Source organism: Leucoraja erinacea, chromosome 1, assembly GCF_028641065.1.
Source record: "Leucoraja erinacea ecotype New England chromosome 1, Leri_hhj_1, whole genome shotgun sequence".
In the NCBI taxonomy this organism is placed as follows: Eukaryota; Metazoa; Chordata; class Chondrichthyes; order Rajiformes; family Rajidae; genus Leucoraja; species Leucoraja erinaceus.
Window position 1 is genome coordinate 96,950,838 of NC_073377.1, and position 15,383 is coordinate 96,966,220.

The 15,383-nt window shown below is 42.4% G+C and overlaps 1 protein-coding gene across 1 annotated transcript in view; it reads left to right on the plus strand.

Annotated features, from left to right (window-relative positions):
- The first annotated feature begins 8,308 nt into the window (after positions 1–8,308).
- LOC129699856 (sodium-dependent organic anion transporter-like) overlaps positions 8,309–15,383 on the plus strand; it is a 34,360-nt gene continuing 27,285 nt past the window's right edge. Inside the window, exon 1 of the mRNA XM_055639993.1 lies at positions 8,309–8,899. Coding sequence (XP_055495968.1) covers positions 8,520–8,899 — 380 coding nt within the window. The 5' untranslated portion in view covers positions 8,309–8,519. The remainder of the gene's footprint in view (positions 8,900–15,383) is intronic.

Below are 15,383 nucleotides of genomic sequence, written 5' to 3' on the forward strand. Positions count from 1 at the left end.
AAATAAATAAATAAATAAATAAAATAATGCGATATATTCGTTAAGAACGGAAACCTTTTCTATTGTTAAGTATATTCATTTTAAGAACGAAAATGGCAAGCATTGATTCAAAGGATGCTTACTATTTTCAGTACCCATAACAGGTGATCTAATTGGATGGCTCAGCTCTAGCAGTATAGAGCACTACCTAATGAGTTTACATTAGCACCTAGGTTATTTACAAAATATAACAACCAGCCACACAATGGTAATGGGTTTGTTGGATGACATACTAATTGTGCGGGAACTTAGGACGGGCTGAACAAACGGTAACAGCCACTTAACAATTATTGGAAACTAGGACTCATTATCCATCCAATTAAATCAAAATTGAAGCCTTCAAATTAAAGGGATTATTTGGGGTTCACCAATAACTCAGTTCCTCATGTCAGTAACTTTGCCAACAGAGGTTACAACCTTAATAAAGGCATACAGCAAAATCATTGACATCAGGATAAACCATCCATCAGACTGGTAGCAAGAATTTTGGCAACAGGTGGTACTGGGAATATGGGTTTCCAGCCACATAATTCAAACCCTTACATTATAAATATTTACAGAGGGCCAAAATATGAGCTCTTACAATTAATGGTGATCATTTCGATAGAATGATGAAGCCATATTGGAACTAAATGGTGGAAAGATAACATTGGGCATTGCTCCAATCCTATCATTGTCAGCAACCAGTCTATGGTCCTACATATGCATGCTATGCACTAGGATGGTGTGTTACCAATTCCATCTCCAGCTGTGGAGGAAGATGGAATACACAGGAAGCATCATTATTACTAACACTGGGCATAACTACCTGGAAATGTTGGGTGTTTTTTCATGGCCTAAAGTCATGTTGCTCTGGAATATGTTAAACAGGTTATTAGATTATAAATTAACAATACTACTGTGGTAGCACATATCAACTGTGGTAGCACATGGGTGAAAGGGAATCTACATCATGTAACAATCTGGCCAACACAATTTGGCAACCTCATCAGTAGGGGTGTTTTTAATAGTACCCCACTGACCTACCCAACCATGATTCTCGGCGGTACTGGGAATGAGATTAGAACCATGCAGCACCATCCTAAACAGACGATGAAGAATGGGGAAAACCACCCGTGCCATGAACATATAAATCGCTTAAATCGTAGAGTCTGAAAGCGCCGCTATTACATCTGGGACTGACGGCCAGAGCAATGGACATGATCACAGCGGGCCACAGACAATCAACCTAAAGACAGTGTCTAAAATACATAAACTAATGGGAGATGTGTTGCAACCATAATACATCATCCAGCCTGTTTGGCAGCTTTGTTAACCGACGGGGGCTTAGTATTAGTGACATCAACTGTGCCAGAAGTGGTCCATCTACTTACCTATGGCAAGAGAACGGAACAACAGCTTATGGAGGACAATTTTATGGGAATTCCCCAAAGACCGAGTATTCCCAAATATGGGACATCAGCATCGTCTTAACGTTGTTAAAGAACTGGGCTCCAGCCACAGCGCTGTCATTACAGGTTTTGACATTTTTTCAAAACTATCATGCTGATGGCTTAGGTCACGGCACTAAGGACTCAGTCCCTACCAAATTAAGGCTGGATAACTAGACCAGTTCACCTGGCAACTTACACTTCTATATTCAGGAATTAGGGAACAAAACAGACAGGGGTCAGCGGGCCTTAACATAACATTTTTAGAGCCTACCCTACAGATGATTGACTGTTGTGAGACATCTACAAATATACATGGAACAAACCAAGACCATCAGTGGCACAGAAGAGGAACTTTTCATCAACTACAGACAGCCTCATTAAAGAATAACAGGCCAGGCCAGCTAAATGGCTAACATAGTATTGACCAAAGTTGGTGTAAACACTAACTGGGTTAAAATCTCACTCCATCAGGCTGCAGCAACGTCGGCAGCATTTAAATTGGAGGTTCCTATGGATAAAATCCTCAGGACTGCAGGATGGCCATCGGAAAGAACTTTCTAAAGATTATAACAAACCAGTAATGGAAACTGGAATTTTTTCAGAAACATTGTTAAGTTTCTATACCATAAGTTACCCCAAAAAACAGGGGCTATCAATTATTATTAACTTTATGGATATTTATATATATCATATTGATGTTTAATATGTTATCACTATTCTCCCCAAAACCAAGGCAGACGTGATGATGGACTCGTTCCACGGCTTGAATCACAGAGCTTTGAAATCTTCATGGAGTCCCTCACGTGACTCCGAAGTAAAATAGTAAGATTAAACGAGAACTTACCAGTTCGAAGTTTGATCTGTATTTTATGAGGAGTAACGTTGAGGGAATACATGCCCTCCGCTCCCACCCTTGATCATAAACACGACTGGTATCTTTTCTCTAATCTTACTATGCTTAAGTCATTACAGGTATCTGTGATTCACTCCGCTGCTTTGAAGAATGACACGCAAGCGTACTAGTATTTCGATGTTCACAAAGGGTCTGAAGAAGGGTCTCGACCCTAAACGTCGCCTATTCCTTTTCTACGTAAATCTACCTCCAAAATTCAAATGATAATTTTACCCGCATCTGACAAATCCATCTCCCGTTAATTTTATTCAAAGGAACGCGTCATACTTGAAGCAAGGTCAGTTCGCACAATTATATGGATAAGGATTAATGAATGGATATCGATGTAGCAGTTAACAATGACAGTTAACACATCGTTTTCGTGAACTGACCTTGCTTCAAGTATTTTTTGTTCCTTTGAATAAAATTAACGGGAGGTCATTAAAACTCAGATACGGGTACAACGATTCGAGGCGTTTAATAGGCCTTTCTAACGGGGCGACTTGATGCAAGAGGTAACCAGAGTTGAACATCGTGGGAACCTCGTACGATAACCGTATGGCATTCGTGGACCACCGTTGCGCTAACGGCAGGTAATCGTGTAACTTGTTGACTCGGGAGAAAATTCAAGCAAGCTTGAATTTCTCCAAGAGTGACTTGTACACTTGTGGTTGAACGTTGCAACATTATATGCACGTAGTGGCCAGTGCGATATCCGTAATAACTCTTGCGTTTACCGTGGGAACTCCTGCGAACGGTGAACCCGGAAGCTGGACAGAGGGGACAGAAGGTGAGTAAAAATTGTCTTCTGTGGGATTGAATTTAAAAAATAAAGATTTGCCTCCGCATATGGACATCAACTTATTCATGAGTTATGTTAATGAGATTCAAGAAAATAACTATAATCTTTAAAAGGGACTTTACTGAAAGGTCCCGCATTTTTATGGTCTGTGAGAAATTTTTCACATGTACTTCTTTGAGAGATACAGCTCGGAGTCCTCGCCGACTGGCGATCGATGCCTTTCCGAAGCAGGGTCCGGAACGCTACCAATCAATGTTCTCCAGAGACCCGTGTAAGGAGTGAACTGCACATGCTGGTTTAAACCGAAGACAGACACAAAAAGCTGGAGTAACTCAGCGAGTCAAGTAGCATCTCTGGAGAAAAATAGGTGATGTTTCGGGACGAGACACATCTTCAGACTCAATTCCGATTGGGATGTCTGAAGAAGGGTTCCGATTCGAATCACCACCTATTCTTTTTCTCCAGAGATGCTGCCTGACACGCTGACTTACTCCAGCTTTTTATGTTTTTCTTCCCAGATCTGACTTACCTGCTGAGTTACACCAACATTTTGTGTCCTTTTGTGCGTATTAACCAGCATCTGCAGTTCCTTTAGACATTACCTAACTTCAGATTTTAGAGATATAGCGCGGAAACAGGCCCTTCGGCCCACCGAGTGCGCGCCGACCACCTATTCTTATACACTCCAGGGACAATTTTACAATGTTACCAAAGCCGAATTAACTTACAAACCTGTAATCTCTGGAGTGTGAGAGGAAACTGGTGCACTCGGAGAAAACCCACGTGGTCACAGGGAGAACATACAAACTCCATACAGACTGCAGCCATGGTCAGGATCGAACCCTCTGGGGCTGTGAGGCAGCAACTCTACTACTGTGCCGCATGTAGTCAGATTTAATAAATTGCTGGTGTTGCTTCCAAAGACAGAGGCATTGATAATATTAGATCAGAATTGCATCTTTCCGCTAATAGAGTCAATTATTAGTCAATTAATAATAGAATCAATTATTGTTGGTGACATTTCACTTACGAATATCAGACTATTTTCGCAGAGGTAAGGGCCAATTAGGCATAGCAAAAGGTATGAACACTTTTAAACATTTTTTCCCGACTATTTTGTCAAATGCAAATACAGGGAGAATGATCAAAGTGCTCACATGGCTCACTCTGTTAGATGCGTTCTGAGTTTAAATGTTCCGTGTATTCCTTCTTAATGCATTAAGGGGCTGCATTAAGTCGATGCATTAAGGGGCTGCATGTAGATCACTGACTGGGAAATATTTTTCCAAAGTTGTGAGGGAGACCTAAATCTGCTGACAGATTCTATCTCCTCCTATTTGTCATTCTGTGTGGATGCTGTTATACCAACAAAACAGGTCAAGCTGTACCCTAATAACAAGCCTTGGGTTACCAAGGACCTGAAGCAGTGTCTTAACAACAAAAAAATAGCATTCCTACAGGGAGACAAACACAGAGTAAAACAGTATAATAGTGAGCTGAGAAGGAAGACCAGGTTTGCCAAACTCCACTATAAAAACAAAGTGGAGGAAAAATTCACCACTGGCAATGCAAGGGAGGCGTGGCAGGGACTAAACACCATGATGGGCAGAGCCCAGAAACCGGCCCTGATCCAATGCTCTGACCCTGCCACCTTTGCTGAGCAACTCAACATCTAATACAGCAGGTTTGACAGGACACACCCCCAGAATGACTGGACCCTAACCAGCAGTTCATCAATCACAGTGGATAAAAGGAAGGTTACATCTATACTGGGCCGCATCAACCCTCACAAAGCTTCTGGCCCAGACAGGCTCAGGGGCAAGGTGCTGAGGGAATGCTCAGTTCAGCTGGGTGATGTTATCGCTCAGCTATTCCAGCATCTCCTTGACTCCAGCTGTGTCCCACGGATGTGGAAGGAGTCCACACTCATACCGGTGCCGAAGAAATCTAACGCCAGGGAGATGAAGGACTACAGACCGGTGGCACTCACATCCATTCTTTCCAAGTGTATGGAGAGGGTGGTAAGTGATCACCTCACTGCTATGGTGGTGGACAGGCTTGACCCACTCCAGTTTGCCTATAAGGCAAGGCGTGGGGTGGCGGATGCCTGTTTGACTCTCCTGGACACAGTTAGCAGACAGCTGGACTCCCCACACCCCCACACACGGATTTTATTTATGGACTTTTCTTCAGCTTTTAACACAGTTAACACGGTCACCCTCTGCAACCGCCTTCTGGATCTACAAGTCAACCCATCACTTATCCTGTGGATAAAAGACTTTCTGCAAGACTGGCCTCAGCATGTGGTGGTAAATGGTTTTAAATCCAAGAACATGATTTTAAACACTGGTGTCCCCCAGGGTTGTGTCTTATCACCGATTTTATTTTCCATCTACACAAACAACATAACAAACAATAACAGTGACATTTCCCTTTTTAAGTATGCAGACGATATGGCCCTGGTGGCCCACATCAAGGATCACACTTCTCTGGCTGCCTACTATCAGCAGGTCAACACCCTGATGCTGTGGATCAAAGAGAGCTCTCTGGAGCTTAACATCTCCAAGACCAAGGAGCTTCCTTGTGGGGGGAGGCGAACATCTTCCCCCCAACCTCTCTTTGAACCTCTGAGGCTGAATGGGCAGACAGTTGAGCAGGTAGAGGCCTTTAGATACCGGGGCACAGAGATTGACACCCGCCTGTCCTTCTCCCAGCACACAGACTCTGTGTACAAGAAGGCACAGCAACGCCTGTTCCTGCTGAGGAAACTCAGGAGCTTTGATGTCAGACAGGACATTTTAACAGCTGTCTATAAATCACTTATAGAATCTGTACTCACCTTTAACATCACATCCCGGTTCACCCTCACCTCTGTCAAAGACAAATCAAAGCTTTCCCAGATCATCAATCAGGCAAGCAAAATAACTGGCAAAACTCAAAATCAATTATCAGTACTCCACACCCAGGCAGTTAAAAGGAAAGCCAATCTCATTACACAGGATCCCACCCACCCCCTGCACAAGTCTTTCCAACTTCGGCCATTAGGCCGCCGATATAAAGTCCCCCTATCCAAGAAAAACATCCACAAAAACTCATTCATACCCATTGCCATAAACAGCTTAAATAAAAAATGAACAATGGACAAATTAACCCTGATGCATTGTCACTTTACACGTATCCACAACTTTTATCTTGTCTATTTTTTACAGTTTTTAATCTTTATATTTGCTTTTAAGATCGATACACACTGTGTGTGCTCGCAGAAATCTGTGTTGTATGACTGCTTATCAGTACATTGTCCTGTCTGTATGTTGAGCCACGTCAAAGAAGATTTTCTGTTACGACAGACAATAAAGTTTTCTGAATCTGAATCTGAATCTGAATTAAAGTATAAATTTTTGTGTGGCCAGGGGTGCGATTGAGAACAGCTGGGAAAGGGCGGAGGGGGCATCACGAATAACAGCGTTTCCCTGGCCATATTATGGCCCATTCCCCAACCGTAACATTAATCAAGCTCTGTCTAACTCCGCCTTCACACCATCCCCCTGTGATATGGGTTAGTCATCGCTGGGCGGGCTGTGGGCCGAATGGCCTGCCAACGGGAGTCAGAGACTGACACTGAGATCCATTGTGCAGGAAGGAACTGCGGATGCTGGTTTTTACCGAAGATAGACACAAACGCTACCTGTTCATTTTCTCCAGATATGTTGCCTGACCCATTGAGTTACTCCAACATTTTGTGTCTGTGTTCACTATGAACATTGAATTATTTAATTTTAGGTAACTTACACTCTCTCTCTCTCCCCCGCCCACCCCCTCCTGCCCCCCCATGCAGTAAATGTCGGTTAACCAGTCCAAGGTTTGCAATGATGGTTCCCTCTTGGGATCACACTATCCCTAGCCAACAATTGGCCTATCAGGGAACCAAATATAGACATAAAGTGCTGGAGTGACTCAGTGGGTCAGGCAGCATCTCTGGAGTAAAGGGTTAGGCGACATTTCGGGTCGGGACCCCTCTTCAAAATACCCTGCTGAGGTCATCTGTTGTTGGCCCTGATTTGTCCCGGTCGTTTCTTGCTTCCAGTTCCCCCCTACAAACATCCCGAAGAAGAGTCCCGACCAAAAATGGAATCTATTCCTTTTCTCCAGAGATGCTGCTTGGCCCGCTGAGTTACTCCAGCATTTTGTGTCTAACTTGCTGAGTCAGACAGTTTTTGATTATCAAGGATTCTGCGCTGACTCTTTACTCTGAAACACACGTTGGAAATTTAAACTTGGGCGCAACTAACATCGTCTAAGTAATGTAGCATCTTCCTGCAGTAAAATCACGGCATTAGTACAGGCATGTCTCCAAATGAGCCAATTCAACCAAGGGAGGATATTTATAGTGTGTGAAAAAAAAAGTGACATCATTTGTGCCATGTGACACTTCACAGTTCACAATGTTCATTCAAGATTTAACGGGAAAGCTCGGGAGACGGACAAGTCACTCGCACAAATAACACAAATGCCGAGTACCCGTGGGAACTCTTTATCTACCCCCCGTTATATCGTGTGATATTGTGCTAGACCACGACCACTTCACTCTGGTTACATCTTGCGTCAAGTCGCCCCGTGAGAAAGGCCTTTAACACTTCATTCCTCTGACTCAAGAAAACGAATGTGACACGATTATAATTACAAAGGATGAAGGGAATGGATATCGATGTAGCAGTTAACAGTCACATAGACAGTTAACACATCGTTTTTGTGAGTCAGAGGAATGATGAACGAACGACTCAAATCGAACAACTCGACTCGAAACGAACAACTACTTATTCTTTTTAATTTAATTCTTACATTTGCCCAAAGCTGCATGTTTTTGGAGTGCCATGGTATACCTACTGACAGAACTGTCTGCTCCATGCCAGGGAGTTTGATTTTCTCTGAGCTCTTTTATTGTTGGGCTGTGAGTTTTCCGATTTCACTGAGGCACAATTGAAGATTTCCAATAAGAGAAAGATAAAGTGAATTTTCAATCATATTATTTTTTTTCCTATTCAAATTAAGCAAATTATTTTCTATTTTACTTGCACTTTCACTTTCAATTTATTATCTATTTATTTTCATTTGTGCACACAGAAATAGGCACGTTTCACAGTGAACAAGTCTGTATTTGGAGCTATACTGCACTAGCCAGCATGAGGTTAATTACAATATTGCATAATATCAGATTCTCCAATACCAACACACATTCGACTTTACGTGGAGACATCCCCTTGCATTTTTCCCCATAAAAATAAATGCACTGGAGGATAAAATTAAAACTCGTGGTGCAGAGCAAGTACAACAGCACACAGTTGATGAGGTGAAAATGGGCAATTCAACAAACATTCAAAACTGTGAGAACAATACCATTGGCAATGTAAATAATATGACTGACGATGATAAATTTAATGAGGTTATGATGCATTATGTGAAGCCACCTCTTCTTGCTACTCTGCTGTTGATCATGCTTTCCATGGGCTGCACGGTTGACTTGAAGAAACTATGGGCTCACTGTAAGAGACCGTGGGGGCTAGCTATAGGTGTAGTTTGTCAATTTGGATTCATGCCACTTATTGCATTTATCCTTAAAATGTCTTTTAAATTGGAACGTGCTTCAGCAACTGCAGTGCTTCTTATGGGATGTTGTCCCGGAGGGGTTATTTCTAATGTTCTGAGCTACTGGACAGATGGAGACATGGATCTCAGGTGAGTGCCAATGGGTTTCTCTCGTTATTTTTCACTTATCAAGTTATGAATGTTGATTTCTGCTCAACCTTCCTGCAAATATCTAACAGCCTTAGATTTACTGATATCAACAATGTAAAAATGCCTTGAGTTACATTTTAACAAGCTTATCTAATGCCGTGTGGCAACCACTTCAAGGTAAGCTGCAATGTGACGGTGATTCCTAATGTATGTTCTTCAGATCTTTCCTTCCAAGTATGAACTGTAAAAATAGCATCAGTCATTGAGCAACAAAAAATACCCCACAGCCTTTTGAACATTTGGTTAAAATGTTTATTATACTAAATAGTAGATTGTTATTGCTGTTTGGCCAGAGTGTTAATTGCTAAAATTAATCACAATACATTGCAAATTTATATGTGCATAAATAGAGTTCATATATAGAAATATCCCCATAGAATTCTCCCTCTCTTTATCTTCACATTCCAACAATCTCCCTCCACCACATTAGAGACCTATGGCGTTACGCCAGAGCAAACCTCTACTCCTTGCCTATTTCAGTTTTCCAAATGGACTGTTTTCAATGCATTAGCAAACCTGCCCGCCAGTATACTTTCTACACCTCATATTTTGCTTGGGCAGTTTACATCCCTGCGGTATGAACATTGATTTCTCTAATTTCAATTACCTCCCCAGCCAACAATGGGCCATTATGGGCTCTACCTTTCCTTAGCCATCAGTTGCCGGCCCTGAATTGTTCCGGCCTTTTCCTACCTCCAGTTCCAACCCTCTACTTTCAGTCTGAAGAAGGGTTCCGAACTGAAACGTCACCTGTTCCATTTCTCTGGAGATGCTCCCTGATCCGTGGAGTTGCTCCAGCACTTTGTGTCTATCTTTGGTATAAACCAGCATCTGCAGTTCCTTGCTACACGCAACCATGTACACGATGTCTGAAACCAACTCTTTCCCTCACTGCTGACGGACGTACCTTACAACTTCCACCCCGTGCCACCTACTGCTTTGTGCTATTAACTTTTTATTCATTTACTGTCTACTAACTGTCTCCCACCTTATAAGAGACATCCCCTTATGTGCTTTCCTCCCTGGATTTGTTTAATTATTTCTCAGATACCTTGCATATCCAATGAATAGTCACCATCTGGAAATCTTCACCCCATTTCTCTCTCCACATTTGCTTTCTAACTATTTGAGTGTTCCCAGCATTTTCTGCTCTAATTTTATATTTAATATTATATATGCACAGGTTAGCTGAGCCGAATGGTCTTAATTGCTTGTTGCTAATTGGTCTTAATTCCTGTTGAATTTTAAAATGTTAAAATTGTAAAATTGTAAAATTGTTAAAAGATGTCAGATGGCTGGTTCCAAAAAATGTTTAATGAATGATGATGCTCACTTGTCACTGAATGACCGTGAAACAAGAACTGTAAAAAAAATAAAAAATGGATTGGCCATGCTACTCTTCCAGCATAAACTGATCTTCCAGCACAGCTGATCTTCTACTTTAGCATCATTTTCCAGGGTTAACCCTATTTTGTTTTATTCCCTTAGTCAAAGAATCTATTCAGCACTATTTTGGATAAATAAGTGATCCTTTGTTCTCTAATATATCTTGCAGGTTTCTGTGTCTTCCTTTGAATATATAAAATAATAATATAAAGTATATAAAGTAATATAAATTAATTTTGATTAAATCAAACTTACTGTATATGTATACTGTATAATGTAAAATAAATGTATTTAATTCCTTGGCCCCATTCTAATTTCTCCTGCTGCAAGGAACCAGCAATTGTCTTAATTGTTATTTCCCATTTCATGTACTTGCTTTTGCAGTGTGTGTTTATGTTTTGCTTCAGTCTGCCCTCGGTTTTTTTTATCTTGCTTTACTTATTTTTAGTCTTTTTTTAGTTGAATTCTGAATTTATCATTGTTCAACGTAAAATTGACGTTAAGAACATATGTTCTTTTAGGAAGGAGATGAGGAGGAATTTCTTTAGTCAGATGGTGGTGAATCTGTGGAATTCTTTACCACAGCTATTTTCTGTTTGGAATTTTGTGTTTCAAAGAAATGTTTAAATTGTTATTTTTTCTTGCTTCACTTGGAACTTTATGATAGGCATTTCCTGTCATGAGTTAGTGTCTGAAATGATCCAGGCCAGACAGGATGAATTCATTTCTGCATGCATCACTTCTTTTGGAGTGCTGCAGGGGAATTTGGACAATATTGTCTCAGGATAATTATCCTGGAAATGTTTAATGATTGATGACGAAGCTTTTGCACCAACCTAGGAAATCTACAAGTAACACGTGACCTAAGCTCCCCCCCCCCCCCCCCCCCCCCCCCCTGCCCCCCCCCCCCCCCCCCCCCCCCCCCCCCCCCCCCCTGTATTGAAGTGTACTCACCTTCAAACACCCCTAAGTTCCAGGAACCTGCATTCCCTCACAATCCCAGGATCTCTCCCACCTCCACCACCACAAACCTGCTCCTCCACACCAATGCTAGCCTCACTTCATCCCTCATTTCCTCCATTCCACAAGAAATACTGGGGTAGTTCCGATTCCTTCCCCATTCTCCCAACACGTGAAGGACAAGTGGATGTCAACCAGAGTAGTAGGTCGGAAAAAGTCGGAAAAGTGCTTAGAAATTAAGAAGATTGAAACACTGATAGGATTGTACAAAGGCCAATATGTAGACAATTTACTGATATGCCAAAGCAACAGGGTTTATCTTAGTGGATGAGTTTAACTTTCCTAATATTGACTGGGACTTGCTCAGTGCCAAAGGCTTAGATGGGGTAGAATTGTATCCAAGAGGGTTTCTTGAAACTGTATGTGGATGGTCTAACTGGTAAAAGAACCATGTGTTGGGAAAAGTGCCTGGCCACCTGTTTCAGAGGAAGAACATTTTGGGAATAGTGATCACAACTCTATAAGTTTTAGGTTTGTTTTGAAAAGGGAGAAGAGTGGATCTTGCAGAAAGATACTAAATTGGGGTAAGGCAAACTACAACATTATTAGGGGGGCGCTCAAGAGGGTACACTGGGAGCAATTGTTATTGGGCAAGTCCACATCTGACATGTGGGAGTTGGTTAAAGACCAATTGATGGATGTTCAGAACCTTCATGTTCCAGTGAAGAGGAGGGAGAAGGATGGCAATGTAAGGGAGCATTGGATGATCAAACAGGTCATCAATTTGATCAAAATGAAAAAGGAAGCACAAGCAAGGCTTTAGATGTCAATGCATTTGACTAATATAAAGGTGGCACAGTATCACAACAGTAGAATTGCTGCCTTGCAACACCAGAGACCCGGTTGTTGCTGACTATGGCTGATGTCTATATGGAGTTTGTACCTTCAGGTCAAGTCAAGTCAAGAGAGTTTATTGTCATGTGTCCCAGATAGGACAATTACATTCTTGCTTGCTGCAGCACAACGGAATATTGTAAGCAAAAATACAGAACAGTTCAGTTCAATATACACATAAATAAGCAGATAAAGTGCAATAGTCTGTTTACAGTTCAGAGTCTGTTTGTTGGTGAGTTTAATAGTCTGATGGCTGTGGGGAAGTAGCTGTTCCTGAACCTGGATGTAACAGATCTCAGGCTCCTGTACCTTCTGCCCGATGGTAACGGAGAGATGAGTGTGTGGCCAGGATGGTGTGGGTCCCTTGATGATGTTGGCTGCCTTTTTGAGGCAGCGACAGCGATAGATCCCTTCAATGGTTGGGAGGTCAGAGCCGGTGATGGACTGGGCAGTGTTTACAACTTTCTGCATCCTTTTCCGCTCCTGGATGCTCAAGTTGCCGTACCAAGCCACGATGCAGCCAGTCAGCATGCTCTCTACTGTGCACCTGTAGAAGTTCGAGAGAGTCCTCTTTGACATACCGACTCTCCGTAGTCTTCTCAGGAAGTAGTGCCGCTGATGTGCTTTCTTTATGATTGCATCAGTGTGTTGGGGCCAGGAAAGATCTTCGGAAATGTGCACGCCCAGGAATTTGAAGTTCTTGACCCTTTCCACCATCGTCCCATTGATATAAACGGGGTTCTCCCTGTGACCGCTTGGGTTTTCTCTGGGTGCTGCAGTTTCCTCCCACTATGCAAAGACGTGCAGGTTTGTAGATTTTATTGGCTTCTGTAAATTGTTCCTAGCGTGTATGATAGAACTAGTGCATGAGTCACTGCTGGTCGGTGTGGACTTGTTGGGCTGTAGGGTCTGTTTCCACGCTGTATTTCTAAACTAATCTAAATGCGGAAAAGAACTCAAGTGGGCAATTAGGACCAAAAGAGACAAATGGACTTTGGCAAGTCAAATTAAGGAAAATTCCAAACATTTTATACCTATATAAACAAGAGGATAACGAGGGAGTATGTATGTCTGCTCAAGAATAAAAAAGGGTATTTATGCTTGGAGTGGGGATATAGGCGAGGTACTAAAGAAGTACTTTATATCTGTCTTCACCATGATGAAGAGCATTATGGAGAATAATAATATGCAAGGGCAGTTTGAGATTAGGAAGGTGGTGGTGTTGGGAGTCTTGAAAAGCAATATGGTGGATAAATCCCTCGGACCTGATGAGCTCTTTCCCAGGTAGTTGAGAGGCACGAGAGGAGATTGCGGGCCCATTGGCGAAGATCTTTGTGGCTTCTCTCACCACAGGTGAGATCCAGGTGGACTGGAGAGTAGCTAATGTTGATCCTTTATTTAAGAAGGGAAATATAGAAAATCCAGGGACATGGGCTTGTGTCCCTCAGGTCAGTGGTAGGGAAGCTATTGGCGAGGATTCTTCGGGATAGGATTTTCTCCCATTTGGAAGAGAGTGGGTTAATTAGGGACAGTCAGCATGGCTTTGTACATGGCAGGCCTTACTAACTTGATCGACTTTTCTGAAGAGGTGCCAAAGGTGATTGATGAAGGTAGGGCAGTGGATAGTTTCTACATGGATTTTAGCAAAGCATTTGATGAAGTCCCTCGAGGTAGGCTGATCCAGAAGATTAAGATGCATGCAATTAATAGCGACAATTCATATGGGTTTGGAACTAGATCACTGATGGAAGACGGAAGGTTGTGGTGGAAGGACATTATTCAAACTGGAAGTCTTTGACCAGTAAAGTTCCACAGGGATTTGTGCTGGGACCTCTGCTATTTGTGAGATATATAAATGACTTGGACATAAACTTGGATGGGTTGGTTATTAAATGAGTAGATAACACCAACATTACTGGGGTGTGGACTATGAGGAAGGCTGCCATAGAATACAGTGGGATATAGATCAGCCACAGAAATGGGTGGAGAAATGGCAGATGGAGTTTAATCCGAGGAAGTGTGAGGTCTTACATTTTGAGAGGTCAAATATAAGGGGAAAATATACAATTAATGGCAGGGCCCTTTGCTTTATTGATGTGTAGATGGATTTTGGGGTCCAAGTTCATTATTCCCCGAAAGTAGCAACACAAGTAGATAGAGTGGTAAAGAAGGCATATGGTATGCTTGCTTTTATTGGTAGAGGCATTGAGTATAAGAGCCAGGATGTCACGATGCAGCTTTATAGGACTTTGGTTATGCCACATTTGAAGTATTGTGTGCAGTTCTGGTCACCCCATTACAGAAAAGACATGGAGATTTTGGAAAGGGTGAAGTTTACTAGAATGCTGCCTGGATTAGTGAGGGTTCAGATAGAGGTTGGACAGACTTGGATTATTGTTAGAAGAATATAAAATTATGAAAAGCGTAGATAGGGCAGAGAGTCAGAATCTTTTTTCCAGGATAGAAAAATTAAATACTAGGGGGCACAGCTTTAAGGTGAGAGAGGCAAAGTTTAAAGGAGGTATATGGGGCGTTTTTTACACAGAGGGCGGTGAGTGTCTGGAATGCACTGCGAGGGGTGGAGGTTGAAGCCGATAGGTTGAGTGAGTGGGCAGATGCATGGCAGATGCAGTATAATATAAATAATTGTGAGGTAATCCACTTTTGCAGCAAAAACAAGGGGGCAGATTATTATCTCAATGCATCCAAGTGTGGCATGTGGAAGAAAGGGGGGAAAAGGTGGTGGGGGAAGGGGGGGGGAGGTGTTTGTAGGCTAATTACCTAAAATTGGGGACATCAGTGTTTATACCATTATGTTTGTAAGCTACCCAAGCGGAATATAAGGTGCTGTTCCTCCAGTTTGCATGTGGCCTTACTCTGCCAATGGAGGAAGCCCAGGACAGTAGTCAGTATGGGAATGGAAAGAGGAGTTAAAATGGTCAGCAACAAAGAGATCGATCAAGCCTAGTGGTGGACCTAGTCTATGCATGGTCTGGCTAATGTAAACGAGGCCACATTGGGAGCAACAAATGCAGAAGATGACGTTAGAGGAGGTGCATGTGAACCTCTGTCTCAGCTGGAAGGACTGCGGGTGTCCCTGGATGGAGGTGAGGGGGGAGGTATAGGGACAGGTGTTACATCTGCAATTGCAGGGGAAAGTACCTGGACAGGGGGTGGGTTATGT